The following is a 14,827-nucleotide window of genomic DNA, read 5'->3' on the forward strand; positions in this document are numbered from 1 at the left end:
AATTACATAAAATATACTAATATTGGTTCATGAATTGTAACAAATGCATGACATCATGCAAGATAATTACAAATAAGGGAGTTTCTTGGCCCATGCTACCCCCTCACCCCATCCCCAAATAGGAGAAACTATGTGTGTGTATGTATGCGTATGTGTATGTGTGTATGTATGGAGGGGTGGTGTATGGGAACTCTATTTTCTGTGCAATTTTTCTATAAGCCTAAAACTGCCCTAAAAATAAAGTCTGTCTATCTATCTATTTATTTAAAAGCCTTACAAGTTGCCTGCTTATTACATCTACACCCCTCAGGCTGGCATTTCAGATCTTTCACCAGATTTAGCTTCTTTAAAGTGACATTAGTCCTTCTCTCCTGGAGAAGAGGACATTTCCCAAACATATTACCCTTTCCCTCTCAGTGGTGCTTCTGCTGCCGCTATTCTCTCCAACTGGAATTATTAATGCTTCTTTTTGTCAAACACTATCCATCTTCTAAGACCATTCTCAACAATCACCTTCAAACACCTTGAAGACCTCCTGATTCTTCTACAAGATACGATCTTTCTTCACAATGGTTTGTATCATTTATTTCACAGACATTGAAGGCTCACAATGTGCCAGGTATGGTGCCTGGCTTTACATATCAATTTTTATCATAATAATATAATTTATGTTATATATGTTACCAATGGTAGTGTTTAAGTTCAAATAGAAAATATGAATTGCCAAAGCTCTCTCCCAGGATTTAAACACAAATTTTTCTAATTTTAAATCCAAATTCTTTCCATCTCATTCTAAAACCTCTCTTAGGACAGATACTGCAAGTCACCATTTCTTTTCAGTGCTACAGTTCCTCCCTTCCCCATGAACCTCCTTGTCAGAGCACTGCAGGCTGGAGAACAGCTACCCTCCCACACCTCCTTACCCGGATTTCCCTACTCTCACGGTAGAAATCCTTCTCTTCCATCTTTTCAAACAGTAGCACTCTTCCTGGCCCAGCAGAACAGGCAAATCCCTTTGAATAGGCTGCGATGGCAAACACTTGGGGTAGGGTCATCTGGTTGTGGCTAGTGGCCTTTACCACCTGTTCGATGGAAGGGACTGGGGAGCTGACTGGTGGAAATTCAATAAGGCTGGAAAAGGAAAATAGCATATAAAATCTACAGATACGATCCCAAGGAGATGAATTCTGCTAGGGGTGGGAAAGAAAGGCTGCCCTTGGGTGTGGGCGAAACCACCCAGTGTGACTCCTTTTTCCAATGCCAAAATATCCTTGTGGCTTGGGGATGCTACAAAAACTCCAAAGAGAAGGTCGGAAGGTTACACATTTGACAAGTCCCTTAACCTTTTTTGGCCACTATTACTATTTCCATGATGTTGTTGAGAAAAAAGTGGCTCAGAGGGATTGAGTTTTCTAAATTACACTACTAGTAAGTGGTACAGCTGAGATATGAATACAGTTTTCCATTTTTTGGTTATTCATTCAACAAATTCATTCATTTAAAATTAAACATTGATTGGCATTAACAGCTCTGTGGAACAATGAGTGATAAATAAGACTGACACAGTTCCTGCCTTCTGAAGCTTATAGTCTAGGGGGAGGACAATGACAGAAGTAGGTAGTAAGGACTATTGGGGGCAGCTGAGTGCAATAGGAGCAGCTGGTCACGAGGTGGCAAGGATTAGACACTGCTGAGGATAGTTAAGGACAAGCTGTACCTATCCAAGAGGAGCAGAGTATGAGAACTCCCAGATGAGACCTGAAGAACAATGGTTGGTGTGTGTGGGTGGAGGGTGGGTGGGCCGTACCAGGTGGAGGTGGAAGCAAGGAGAGAATGGCACATGATCAAACCCAGAAGCAAGAGCACACACAGGGCAGCAAGGGAACCAAAACAGAGTATGGTAGATAGAGAAGAGCTGAGACTGGAGACTCAAGAAGGGTGAGAGCAGCAGGGTCTTGTGAGCCAAGTAAAGGAGTTGGGATTTACTCGTGGAGCCTTAGATCCACTGAAGGATTCTGAGCAAACTACAGAAGGGCAGAGACACTCATTATTAAGAAGGTCTTACATAAACATGACCAAAAAATTATTTGGTCTTTGTGGTTTGCCTTTGTGGTTGCCTTTGTGGTTGAGGGCTCAGGCTCTGGAGTCAAAGAGACTCCAGACCTGACCATGCCATTTAGTGCTGTGATCTTGGGTAAGTCACTTAACCTCTTTGACCCTGTTTCCTCATTCATAAAATGAGCATAATACACTATATTGGGTTGTAAGACTCAAATGAGAACACACACAAAGTGCTTAGTGCAATGTCTGCTACATACAAAGAAACATTCCAATATTTACAAGATATGATTATTATCGCTTATGGGAGAGGTAAAATTGAGTACTTCCTGTGCCCCCACTTTGCTCCATCTGCGTCCATTAGATTTACCTATAATATTTCCTTGCACTTCTTTGTTGGTCTGTTGCCTCCTCCTGAATTGTAAGGTCTTTGAGGATGTGTATCCCTAGCACATATCATGGCACACTACAAGGGTTTGATGGACATTCATTTAATTGATTCAATAAATTGGGTTTGATGGACATTCATTTAATTGATTCAATAAATTGGGCAGTGACTAAAAATATATATTTTTTAAATGTTAACTTTAAGGACTGGTCTTACTAAAATGCTTATGATGTGAGGTTTGATATAAAAATAAAAATTGTATTTAGGCTATGGTCATAAATATAAAATCTGGACTTGAATATAGATGAACACTAAAAGAAAAGGGAAAATGAAAATTGTTGACTTTTCTTAGTTTTTTTTTTCTTGGGCAGGCACTGGGAATTGAACCTGGGTCTCCTGCATGGCAGGGGAGAACTCTGCCACTGAGCCACGATCACACTGCCAATTAGTTCACTTTTAAGGTAGGGAATTATGAATGATTTTTAAAGAATGTTATTTTCTGTTTAATGATATTAGTACAAGGAGTTTATTTTTATAAGTGAACTAACCCAGAGGGACATGCTTACCTCTCCGATTCCTGGATCACCTTCAGGTTCTTTAAATCACTGGTGGGTTCCTTGACCATTATATTGGCTTCCCAGCGTTGATCTCCAGATTCAAAGAGGAAGAGCTTGCCTGTATCAGTGCCAATGATAACCTTGTCCTCAGACAACCAGGCATGGGATAAATAGTTTTGGGGTTCTCCCCTCTGAAAATTGGTCTGCTTCAAGGTTCCCTCGGTAAAACGGAGCAGCTTAAAAATTCCATTTCCAGTGACACAAACCTGAGTGTTATCCTGGGGATTGAAGCTCACCTGTAAAATGTGAGAGCATAAATGAAAAATATTTACAAACTAATCATGATGGAATTATTTCCCATTTTACTAATTAACATGTACGTCAGGTAGCTCAGGGTATCATTTAAACACCATGAAATCAAATCATATTATTTTGATTCCATATTCATGAATTATATTTGTAGGGCCTATGAGACTTAAACTAGAAAATAAACAAAAGTCACCTCACAAAGGTCAAAAAACAGGGTGAACAGGTTGTGACAATCGCCAAACTGCCAATAAAATGGAATGAAGACTTAGGTAGAAACACAGAAAAATGAGGATCTGACAGGTGCTGTTAGCCTTGACCAAGTAGAAAGGAATCATGTATCAGGGGATGCTATGTGGTCTCCTACACAAAAGCACTTGTCCCAGGGTAGAGCAATGGGGCAGCCATCCTGTCACCCTCATCAGACAGTAAGCAACTTGATGGCAGTGGCTGCAACTTTTTCATCTCTGCATTCCCAGTGTTGGGTTTATGGTGACATCTAATAAATGTTTGCTGGATCTACTTAAGAGGTGGTATTCTCTTCACTGCACAGGAATGCTTCATCAGGCTCACCATGGCCCAGATGAAACAGCCTTCTGGATCTACCTGCTTTTAGTCTGATTTTGCAATCACTAAGTAACCTTCTGAATACTAATTTCACCCTCCAAGTTCTCTGTTAGTAGGAAGGGAATACACTGGATAAATGATGTGATTTGTTCTGGCTGTGATATGCCTGTTTATACATTGGCCTCTTGTGAGTTGAATAACTGAGTCTGTGCCTAAGAGACTGCTTAGCTAGTATCTTGGAACATGAACAGAACTGAGTTGTTGAATTTGTAAAACTGAGTCCTGGATCCTAGATTGGGGTGACTGCATCAAGAACACCGTGCCTAAGCAGTCACCTAGCCTCCTAATGGGACTTCTTCATTTTGCCATCAAGTCACAATAGAAAATTGTGTTTCTGATGTGACTAGTTTCTTTGATAACTTCCTAAAGATCACTTCATGTTATTTTTTGAAATCTTACTACTGGCCAGGAATACAGCTGGGAAGAGGCCAGGACCAGCAAGAGAGGACATATTCTATCATTCTAGCTCTGGGCCTGGCCTGTGACCAGAATTGGTTTGGGGTCAGTGTTAAAAAGGCAGGCCCTGGAGTCAGGAAAATGTGGGCTTGTTCCACTCCTGGCTCTGCTCCTCACTACCTCTGTGATCCTGGAGGAATTATTAACATCTTGAAGCCTCAGTTTTCTCACCTTTAAAATGGGGATAATAATGGTACTTACCTTATATGATTGTTGTGAGACTACATTTAAAAATGCCTGTAAGAAATGAGCACAGTTCCTGGTACATAGACATGGTTCAATAAAAGACTCTTATTATTGTTTATAATTTGCATACTTGTCATGCCAGGAGGTACCTGATAGATAGCGTTGTTCTGCGTGTCAGTTCTAACAATGGCCATTACTTTCTGCTTTTCCCACAACCAATAGACGAGGTTTGACTCTGGAGGTGATGCCTGAGCCAAGAGGTATTTGGAGTCTGGAGAAAAAGCCATGCTAACAAATCTCTGAACTGGGAAGTCAAAATTATTAAGGATTTTGCGCTTCCGGCAAGGGATAGATGACAGTTCATAAATGGTGATGACAGCTTTTTCTTGCACAGTCTCCGAGATAGCAAGGTATCGCCGATTGGGACTGATGGACAAAGCCAACATGCCTTGACTCTTTTCTGAGCCTGAAAAGAGAAGTAAAAGGGGATAGTGAGGGTAGATCATGCTTTCAGCAAGAGTCAAGATGAACAAGGCAAGGAGCGGGCACTGGTGATACATGGAGATAAGTGCACAGATAGGTACTATCAATCACTGGCAGTCCCTTGGTACGAACATGTATTGGGTATTATGAAAATGATGAGGAGGGGTACCTTGCTGAGCTGAGGCGGGAGCAGATGTCAGGGAACAATTCTTGAAGGAGGACTTGCAGGAGGTAACCATATGTGTGCGTTCAAGGAGTAGGGGGGAGCATGGCAGGAAGAGCCTGGGCAAAGTGCAGATGTGAGAAAAGGCATTGCATAGTGGGAGAACTGCAGAGGACAGTGGGATATTGCCAGAATATAGCATGTGAGTCAGGGGCCTAGATGGGTCCAGAGAGAACAGGGTCAGATCACAGAGACCATTAAGCCCTGATTGGCTAGCACTAAGCACTCTTTTTCTACTCCAGAAATTGGGACTGTATTGGATTCTTCAGTTTCCCTAGCAATCAGGTGGTGTATATGACATTCTGATCACAAGATGGACGCAAATGTCTTCTGAAGTGGTTTTATGGTAAAGCATGTGCTTTCTTGAAAACCAGGGACAGATGTACTCTATCCCTCTTTTCCTAGAATATAGAGGCGATGCCTGGAGTCATCTTGCAACTATGGAGAGAAAGGAGGAAATATTCAACTTTCCCATTTGGAGAATATCTGATATTTTTGCAAGCAGTAGGGGCAACCAAATCAATAGGCTGAGCTCTCGATCTTGGGGTTTTCCCCTATGAAACTTATTCCTGCAAAGGACGGGCTAAGCCTACTTAAAATTAAGCCTAAGAGTCACCCCCAGATAATTTCTTCTGTTGCTCAGATGCAGCTTCTCTCTCTCTAAACCAACTTGGCAGGTAAACTCACTGCCTTCCCCCTATGTGGGATATGACTCCCAGGGGTGTAAATCTCCCTGGTAATGTGGGACCGAAATCCTGGGATAAACAGGGAACTGGTATCAAGGGAATGAGAAAGGCTTCCTGACCAAAAGGGGGAAGAGAGAAATGAGACAAAATGAAGTTTCAGTGGCTATGAGATTTCAAATAGAGTCAAGCGGTTTTCCTGGAGGTTATTCTTATGCAATTAGATAGATTTCCCTTTTTAGTTTATGGTGTACTGGGGTGGCTGGAGGGAAGTTGTGTTTTTGGCTGTGTTCCAGTAGCCTTGATTCTTGAAGACAATTGTATAAAGATATAACTGTTACAATGTAACTGTGATTGTAAAAACCTTGTGTCTGATGCTCCTTTTATCCAGAGTATGGACAGATGAGTGAAAAATATGGTGAAAAAAAAATAATGGGGGGGGGGGGACAAAGGGTAAAATAAATTGGGTCGATGGAAATTTTAGTGCTCAATGACAGGGAGGGGTGAGGAGTATGGTATATATGAGTTTTTTTTTTTTTCTTTTTATTTCTTTTTCTAGAGTGATGCAAACTTTTGAAAAAATGATCATGGTGATGAATACACAACTATGTGATGATATTGTGAGCCACTGATTGTATATGATGTATGAAATGTATGTATATGAAGATTTCTCAATAAAAACATTTTTTAAAAAAAGAGCCTATGACCTACAAGGTCCTATGTGAGGTTGCTCCCCACTTCTTCCCTGACTCACCTTTTGTTGCCCATTCCTCCATTCACTCCTTTCCAGCCACGATGGCCTCCTTACTATTCCCCTAACGCACTAAGCATCTTTTTAATTCAGATACTTTGTTATGCTTTCTGCTACTTCCCTACCTCCACCCATATCTGCACATCAAGTCCTTTCAAGTCCTTTAGTCTTCACTCATATATCACTTTCCCAAGGAGTCCTCCCCAGACACACTAAGATTTCACTCTTTCCTTCTTCCACACTTCATTTTTTTCTCATTAGCATTTATCACTAGCATGCTCTATTTTGTACTTACTTTTATCTTGTCTATTGTCAATCTCCCCCACTACAATGGAAGTGCCATGAAGGCAGAATTTTTGTGTGGGTGTCTATTTTGAGGCACACAGTGGTGCTTAATACATTTTTGTTGAATGGACAAATGGATAAGTTTGATACTTATAATGATTCAATGAGGTTATAAAATGGACAGCCAGATTCAAATCCAGATACTCTGATGTCATGGCCTTTATACTTCCCATATCTCCAATCCTGCCCTTAGATTTGGCCAACAGAGCTCCTTGCCTGGTTCCCACATTTTAGAGTGTCTCACTGTGGCACTCCTCAGCTGTATCTATTACCATAAGATTGAATATGTGGGGCCAGCCAGAGTTTGCCTTCCTTCTTCTAAATCATCTCTCTGGAATTCCCTGCCCAAATGCCCCTGAGTCTGCTGACAAGACCTGCATTGGCTTGGTCCCCAGGTTTGTCTTCTGCCCTTAGCCCGGGCCTAAGGGATAGTCAAGGAGGATTGTTTATGGGAAGTATAGCAGAACTTGAACATGTGGACCTGGGTGATCCACAAACATGTGTGAAAAGTTCCTAGTAGTATTGGATGGAGATGGGACCAGAAGAGAAGGGGCATAGGTCACAGGAAGAGAGAGACTATGGGCATGAAATGATAAATATAATAACTGAAATTAAAAACTTATTAAATAGTAGGTTAGATACAGCTGCAAAAAGAATTGATGAACTAAAAAATGAACTGAAAGAAATTATCAGGAATGCAACACAGAGACTAAGAAATGGAAAATACAAATTAAGGTTAAAAGACATGGAGGTACTGGAAATTGATATTAATTAATATTTTAAAATTTTAACTTACGTGTGAGACTAAAGCAAAAAAATGTTTATTTGGTACAAAATTGATATTCTGACTAGAACATTTCCTAATCTAACTTATGTAGACGTATTAACTGAACACCATAAGTACATGGACCCTTGAGTAGGGCATGAGATTTTGTTGGTTTGTTCAGAGTGATGCCCCAATAAATCCCAGAGTGATTTGATAAAAAAGTATTTGCAAAGTCCCCTTGGGGGAATGGTGAGAAAGGGGGAAAATTCAACTTTCCAAAATTGAATTCTTGATATTCTCACAAGCAGTGCGAACAACCAAAGCTACAGGCTGAGCCCCCAATCTTGGGGTTTGTTCATATGAAACTTAACCCCACAAAGGATAGGTCAAGCCTACTTAAAATTAGGCCTACGAGTCACCCCCAGGAGAACCTCTTTTGTTGCTCAGATGTGGCCTCTCTCTCCATTCAACACAACAAACTCACAGCCCTCCCCCTATGTGGGACATGACTCCCAGGGGTGTGGACCTGCCTGGCAATGTGGGACAGAAATCCTAGAATGAACTGAGACTTAGCATCAAGGGATAGAGAAAACCTTCTCGACCAAAAGAGGGAAGAGAAAAAATGAGACAAAATAAAGTATCAATGGCTGACAGATTCCAAACAGAGTCAAGAGGTTAGCCTGGAAGTTATTCTTACGTATTAAATAGATATCACCTTGTTAGTCAAGATGTAATGGATAGGCTGGAGGGAACTGCCTGAAAATGTAGAGCTGTGTTCCAGTAGCCATGTTTATTGAAGATAATTGTATAATGATAAAGCTTTCACAATGTGACTGTGTGATTGTGAAAACCTTGTTTCTGATGCTCCTTTTATCTACCTTATCAACAGACAAGTAAAACATATGGAATAAAAATAAATAACAGGGGGAACAAATGTTAAAACAAACTTAGATTAAAATGCTAGTGATCAATGAAAGGGAGGGGTAAAGGGTATGATATGTATGAATTTTTTTGTTGTCTTTTTATTTCTTTTTCTGAATTGATGCAAATGTTCTAAGAAATGATCATGATGATGAATATGCAACTATGTGATGATATTGTGAATTACTGATTATATATGTAGAATGGAATGATTATATGTTAAGAATATTTGTGTTTCTTTCTTGTCATACTTTCTAAAAAAATTAAAAATTAATAAAAAAATTAAAAAACAAAAGAAAAAAGTGATCATAGAGAAGATGCTAGATACAGGACAAAAGAAATCTAATGTTATAACTGGTACTCGTGAGGAACCAAAATCAAACAAACAGAACAAGGAACATTTTCAAAGACATCACAGAAAAATGGTCTCTTCTAAAATTAAGACTTAATTGAATCTGCAAATCAAAAGAGTTGACCATGTTTCAGGAAAAACTAGAATATGTAATGATCAATACTCATAATACAGTTGCTGAACTTCAGAGACAAAGAATTCGTCTCACAGGCTCAGAAAAGCTGTAGAGCATTGTGATTAAAAGTATGGTATCTGGCAGCAGGCTGCCTAGGTTCAAATCTCAGCATGGGAGTTTACTAGTTAGGGTCTAAAGTGAGCTACCTCACCTCCCTGTGCCTCAGTTATGCCCTCTATAAAATGTGGGGATTAAGCCTTAAGATAGGGTAGTTGAGAGGGTAAAAAATAACAAAAGCTGTAAAGTGCTAACAACAGTGCCAGACACTCAGTTAGCATTCAATAAACAGTTGCTGTTTTTTGTTATAAGGCAGAAAAAGCAATTTATCTATGAGAGAGAAAAGTTAGGCCAGCCAAAGTGTCTCTCAGTAAAAAGATAACACACATTTTCAAACATGAAAGAACTCAAGGAGTACAATACAGATAGTATTACATTTCAAGACCTTCTTGAAAAACCTTGATAACAAAATCCAGCCAAGAGGGGAAAAAACTGATCAGATTAAATATCACTAAAAGCTGTCATAAAAGAATTGCGGGCAAGCACTGAAACCACTTAAGAGCATGGTTAACGAACCACCACAGTTATTGATTATGAGACAGAATGTGTAAGTTAAACATCTTGAAAACAGAAAAGTAAAATACAACAAATCAGAGGGTAGAGCAGGGAGGAAAAGTAGGAAGAAATGTAAATGTGCTCATGTTTATTTATCTTTCAAAGGAATTAACACCAGCTAAACTGAAGTAATCTATTAAATCACAATGGCTCAAACATCAGTGTTCCAGGATTTTTTTGAAGTTCAGCAATCCCTTTTGAGTGTTAAAATGTTGCTTACTTCCATTAAATTTAAATTAAGTTAAATATTTTTTTAATTAAAAAATAAATATATAAAAAAATAAAAGACATGGAGGATAGAGTTGAGATGGTCAGGAATTCCAGACGAGGATAACAGAAAGAATGAAAATGATACTATACTATATTCAAAGGGACAAGTGCTAAACTTTTCTACAAATCATTGAAAGATACTTACCCTCAGATTCAGGAATTCCAAAGAATTCCTAGCATGATAAGAAGAAAGGAAAAAAGAAAAGAAAAACTGTATCTATAATATAGATATAGATGAAGAAGATCCTAAAAGCACCCAGAGAAAAACAAAGATCATCTATAAAAAAAGATCTTGATGGCTAATTTCTTAACCACAGCAAAATACAGAAGCCAAAAAATAATGGAATAAGATCTATAACATGCTGACAAAAGTTTTATACCCCCTGAAACTATCTTTCAAGAATGAGTAAGTAATGAAGCCATTTTCAGACAAACAAAAACTGCAAGAATTTACCACCAACAGATTATCACTAATGAAATGATAAAGGATGCATTTCAGAGAGAAGGAAAATTAATGCAAATGGAATATCTTATTTGTAGAAAGAAATGGTAGCAAAGGCCTTGGCATAAGCGCAAATATAATCAAATGTCTATATAAAATAATGAGTGATTTAATATTAGAAAATCATACAATCTTACATAAAATACAGTATCTGTTCATGAAAAAAAGTGAATTAGAAGAAGAAAGGAATTTCCTTAAACTGATAAAGGGCATCAATAAATGCCTACAGCAAGCATCCTCCTTAATAAGGAAATGTTAAAAGAATTCCCCTTAAGATAGAAAAAAAGGATCTGTTCATCTCCATTGTCATTACCCCTACTCCACATTGATCTGGAGATGCTTACCAGTGCGTAATACAATAAAAAGAAACAAAGCCATTCTTACTTGAAGATAATATGACAGTCTGTGTAGAAAACCCAAAAGAATTTACAGATAAATCACTAGAATTAATAACTGTTTAGAAAATATGCTTGATATAAAAGTCAATTATACTTTTAAATTCCACCAAATTGGATGAAGCATTAAAAATAAAAAATAATGTCAATTATAATAGCAAAAAAATACCTAAGCATAAATCCAACAAAAGATGGTAAGACATTATGGAAAAATTATAAAACTTTTGTGAATGGCATTAAAGAAAAATTTTTACATAGAAAGACGTGCCATATTTTAGATTGGGAAGACTCAACAATGTTAAGATGGCAATGATCAATACGATTACAGAAAATTTTTCAACAGAATTTTATATGGTATTTGACAAGCAAATTCTAAAATCTATACAGAAAAGCCTAGATTTAAAAAAAAATTTTTATTGATTAAAAAAAATTACAAGAAACACAAACATTCCCAACACATACACTCAGCAATTTACAATATCATCACATAGTTGCATATTCATCATCATGACCATTTCCCAGAACATTAGCATCAATTCAGAAAAAGAAATAAAAAGACAACAGAAAAATAAAACAAACAGAAAAAAAAATTTTACATACCATATCCCTTACCCCTCCCTTTCATTGATCACTAGCATTTCAAACTAAATTTATTTTAACATTTTTCCCCATTATTTATTTTTATTCCATATGTTCTACTCATCTGTTGACAAGGTAGATAAAAGGAACATCAGACACAAGGTTTTCACAATCACACAGTCACATCGTGAAAGCTATATCATTATACATTCATCATCAAGAAACATGGCTACTGGAACACAGCTCTACCTTTTCAGGCAGTTCCCTCCAGCCTCTCCATTACATCTTGGATAACCAGGTGATATCTACTTAATGTGTAAGAATAACCTTCAGGATAACCTCTCAACTCTGTTGGGAATCTCTCAGCCATTGACACTTTGTCTCATTTCACTCTTTCCCCTTTTGGTCAAGAAGGTTTTCTCAATTCGTTGATGCTGAGTCTCAGCTCATTCTAGGATTTCTGTCCCACGTTGCCAGGAAGGTCCACACCCCTGGGAGTCATGTCCCACGTAGACAGGGGGAGGGTGGTGAGTTTGCTTGCTGTGTTGGCTGCTGAGCAACAAAAGAGGTTCTCTTGGGGGTGACTCTTAGGCCCAATTTTAAGTAGACCTATCCCTTGTGGGGTTAAGGTTCATATGAACAAACCTCAAGACTGGGGGCTCAGCCTATAGCCTTGGTTGCCCACACTGCTTGTGAGAATATCAAGAATTCAACTTGGGGAAGTTGAATTTTCCCCCATTCTCACCATTCCCCGAAGGGGACTTTGCAAACACTTTTTCCACTCACTGATCGAATCACTTTGGGATTCATCGGGGCATTACTCTGGACATAGCAACAAAATCTCATGTCCTATACAAAGTTCCATGTACTTAAGGCATTCAATCAACTATCTACATAAATTATATTAGGAGATAAAACCTAGATTTTTATGAAGATGAAAAATGGAGGGACTTGCCCTACCAGATCTCAAGACTTACTCTGGAGTTAGAGTAATTAACATAGTGTGGTATTAATTCTGGGAACAATCAAACCAATGGAACTGAAGAGAAAGCACAGAAGCAGAGACACGTATACATAGAAAAGAGTTTTAAGATTAAACAGGCATTGCAGAACAGTGGGAAAGGATGGAGTATTTTTAAAAATTGGTGCTTTCACAACTCATTATCTTGGTGGAAAGTGAAATTGCATCCCTACCTCACATCATCACAAAAATCAATTCCAGGTGGATTAAAGCCTCAAAGGTGAAAGGCAAAAGCATAAAACATGTAAGAGATAACACAGAGGAATATATTTATAATTTTGTGGTACAGTATGATTCCTTAACAAAACTCAAAAAGAAAAAGGCTGATAAATTTGACTTCATTAAAACTAGGAATTTCTGTTCATCAAAAGATACCACATGGAGGGAGAAAATACAAGCCCAAACTTCGTTATTTGTAACACATAAATCTGATGAAGAATTATATACAGAATATACAAAGCACACCTAGAAGTCAAAAAGAAAATTACCCACAAAACCTCAAAAAAAAAAAAATGGGTAAGAGACTTCAGCAGGGAGTTTCACATAAGACTAAACAGGAAAAGCTCATAAACATGGGAAAAGATATCCATTCTGACTAATAAGAGAGAAATGCAAATTAAAATCATGAGATACAATTTCTCAACCATCAGATTAGCCAAAAAAAAAAAAAAAAGCAAATTGGATGATACCAAGGTGTGGTGAGGTTATGAATGGGAATTCTCACACACTCCCGGTGGGAGTGTAAATTTGTACTACCACCTTGTTTGGCATTACTCTATACCAAGTAATCTTAGTCTTGGCTGTGAGTCCTGGAGAATCTCTGCACAAGTGGATGAGTAAATATGGATGAATATTTATAGTGGCAAGGTGTGTAATAGAAAAAAACTGTTATTTCCTAAATGCCCATCAACCTTGAATGGATAAATCTGAGACATTATATTCATACACTGCAATGCTGTACAGTAATAAAAATGAACTCAGTTATGTGCATTAAGATGCATGAATCTTAAAAGCAGGATGTGGAACCAAAGAAGCAAGTCACAGAATACATTTACTATAATCACATTTATATAAAGTTGGAAATAGGCAAAAATAAAACTACATCTTACATCAGATTACACAGCTGTGTGGTGAAATTATACAGAGGAACAATGGAATGGTACAAAACCTGGGATGAAGTGTGCCTATGTGTGGAGACAGAATGCAGTCAGGGGAGAGGCTCTGGAAGTAGTATTGTTCTGACTACTATCATGGGTGATGAGTACACAGCTCTTCATTTTATTATAACTATTAAAATATTACACGTAAGTGGTGGTGTTCACTCTTTAATGCATACATCACAATAAAAATTTTTAAATGCGACAAAGAGATATGTAAAACAAATGTAATGCCATACAAATGGTTATTTGTGATGTGGGTTAATTTCCTGTGTCTTCATTATACAAGAATTCAAAAGGTGCTGTATCTTAACTCAGAGAGAAATGAAGGTGGTGTACTCTGGACAACTTAAAAAGTGGCTCTGTTGATGACAATCACAAAGATGTTGAAGATAAATTAAAAGGGCTCTTAAAAAAATGTTTTTTCATGGAATTACAGTGAAAAAATGCCTTTAATATTATTTTATGTGATTTTAACATGTGATGGCTTAATCTATACATTAAATGCAGATAGACATTTATTTCCTCCACAGTTATAAAACTACATATATATGTGTGTTTAAGTGTCTCTTTCTCTCTATATATATATTTAAGTTGTCCAAAAATCTTTCTTTCCAATCTTCTCGTTGGGATCACAGAGTTATATGTGGCACATAATAAGGTTAATATATGTCAGGATAGAAATGAGTTTTACCTGGAATGAATTTTTGCCATTTCTGATCCACATTGTACTTCACACAATGATTTCCTGAAGGAAATATAATGATCTGTTCATCGAAGAAGAAGATATTGTTGGCCACGTGAGATCGAAGACCAAAAACATGCAGCGACTGAGCCACCACAGTAGACATGTTCCCGGCCAAACAGTTCTCTGTTAAATAAATGCCAAGCGTAGCTGGTGAGAGGAGATCGCATTGCTGGTCCCCGCCCCAGGACCCGCCCCCGTCCCGCCTTCAAGACACGCCCACATGCCCCGCCCCGCCCCCGGATCCTCCTTCGCCCCGCCCACTCCTC

The 14,827-nt window shown here is 38.2% G+C and overlaps 1 protein-coding gene across 1 annotated transcript in view; it reads right to left on the reverse strand.

The window, feature by feature from the left end:
* The window catches only part of CFAP57 (cilia and flagella associated protein 57), a 112,082-nt gene that overhangs the window by 96,848 nt on the left and 407 nt on the right, over window positions 1-14,827 (reverse strand). The window contains exons 2-5 of the mRNA XM_077149997.1: window positions 14,508-14,684; window positions 4,728-5,044; window positions 3,013-3,299; window positions 924-1,131 (exon numbers count right to left, since the gene is read on the reverse strand). Of these exons, the coding sequence (XP_077006112.1) occupies window positions 924-1,131; window positions 3,013-3,299; window positions 4,728-5,044; window positions 14,508-14,664 (969 nt within the window). The 5' untranslated portion in view covers window positions 14,665-14,684. The remainder of the gene's footprint in view (window positions 1-923; window positions 1,132-3,012; window positions 3,300-4,727; window positions 5,045-14,507; window positions 14,685-14,827) is intronic.

The sequence above is a fragment of the Tamandua tetradactyla genome, chromosome 2 (assembly GCF_023851605.1).
Source record: "Tamandua tetradactyla isolate mTamTet1 chromosome 2, mTamTet1.pri, whole genome shotgun sequence".
Lineage (NCBI taxonomy): Eukaryota > Metazoa > Chordata > Mammalia > Pilosa > Myrmecophagidae > Tamandua > Tamandua tetradactyla.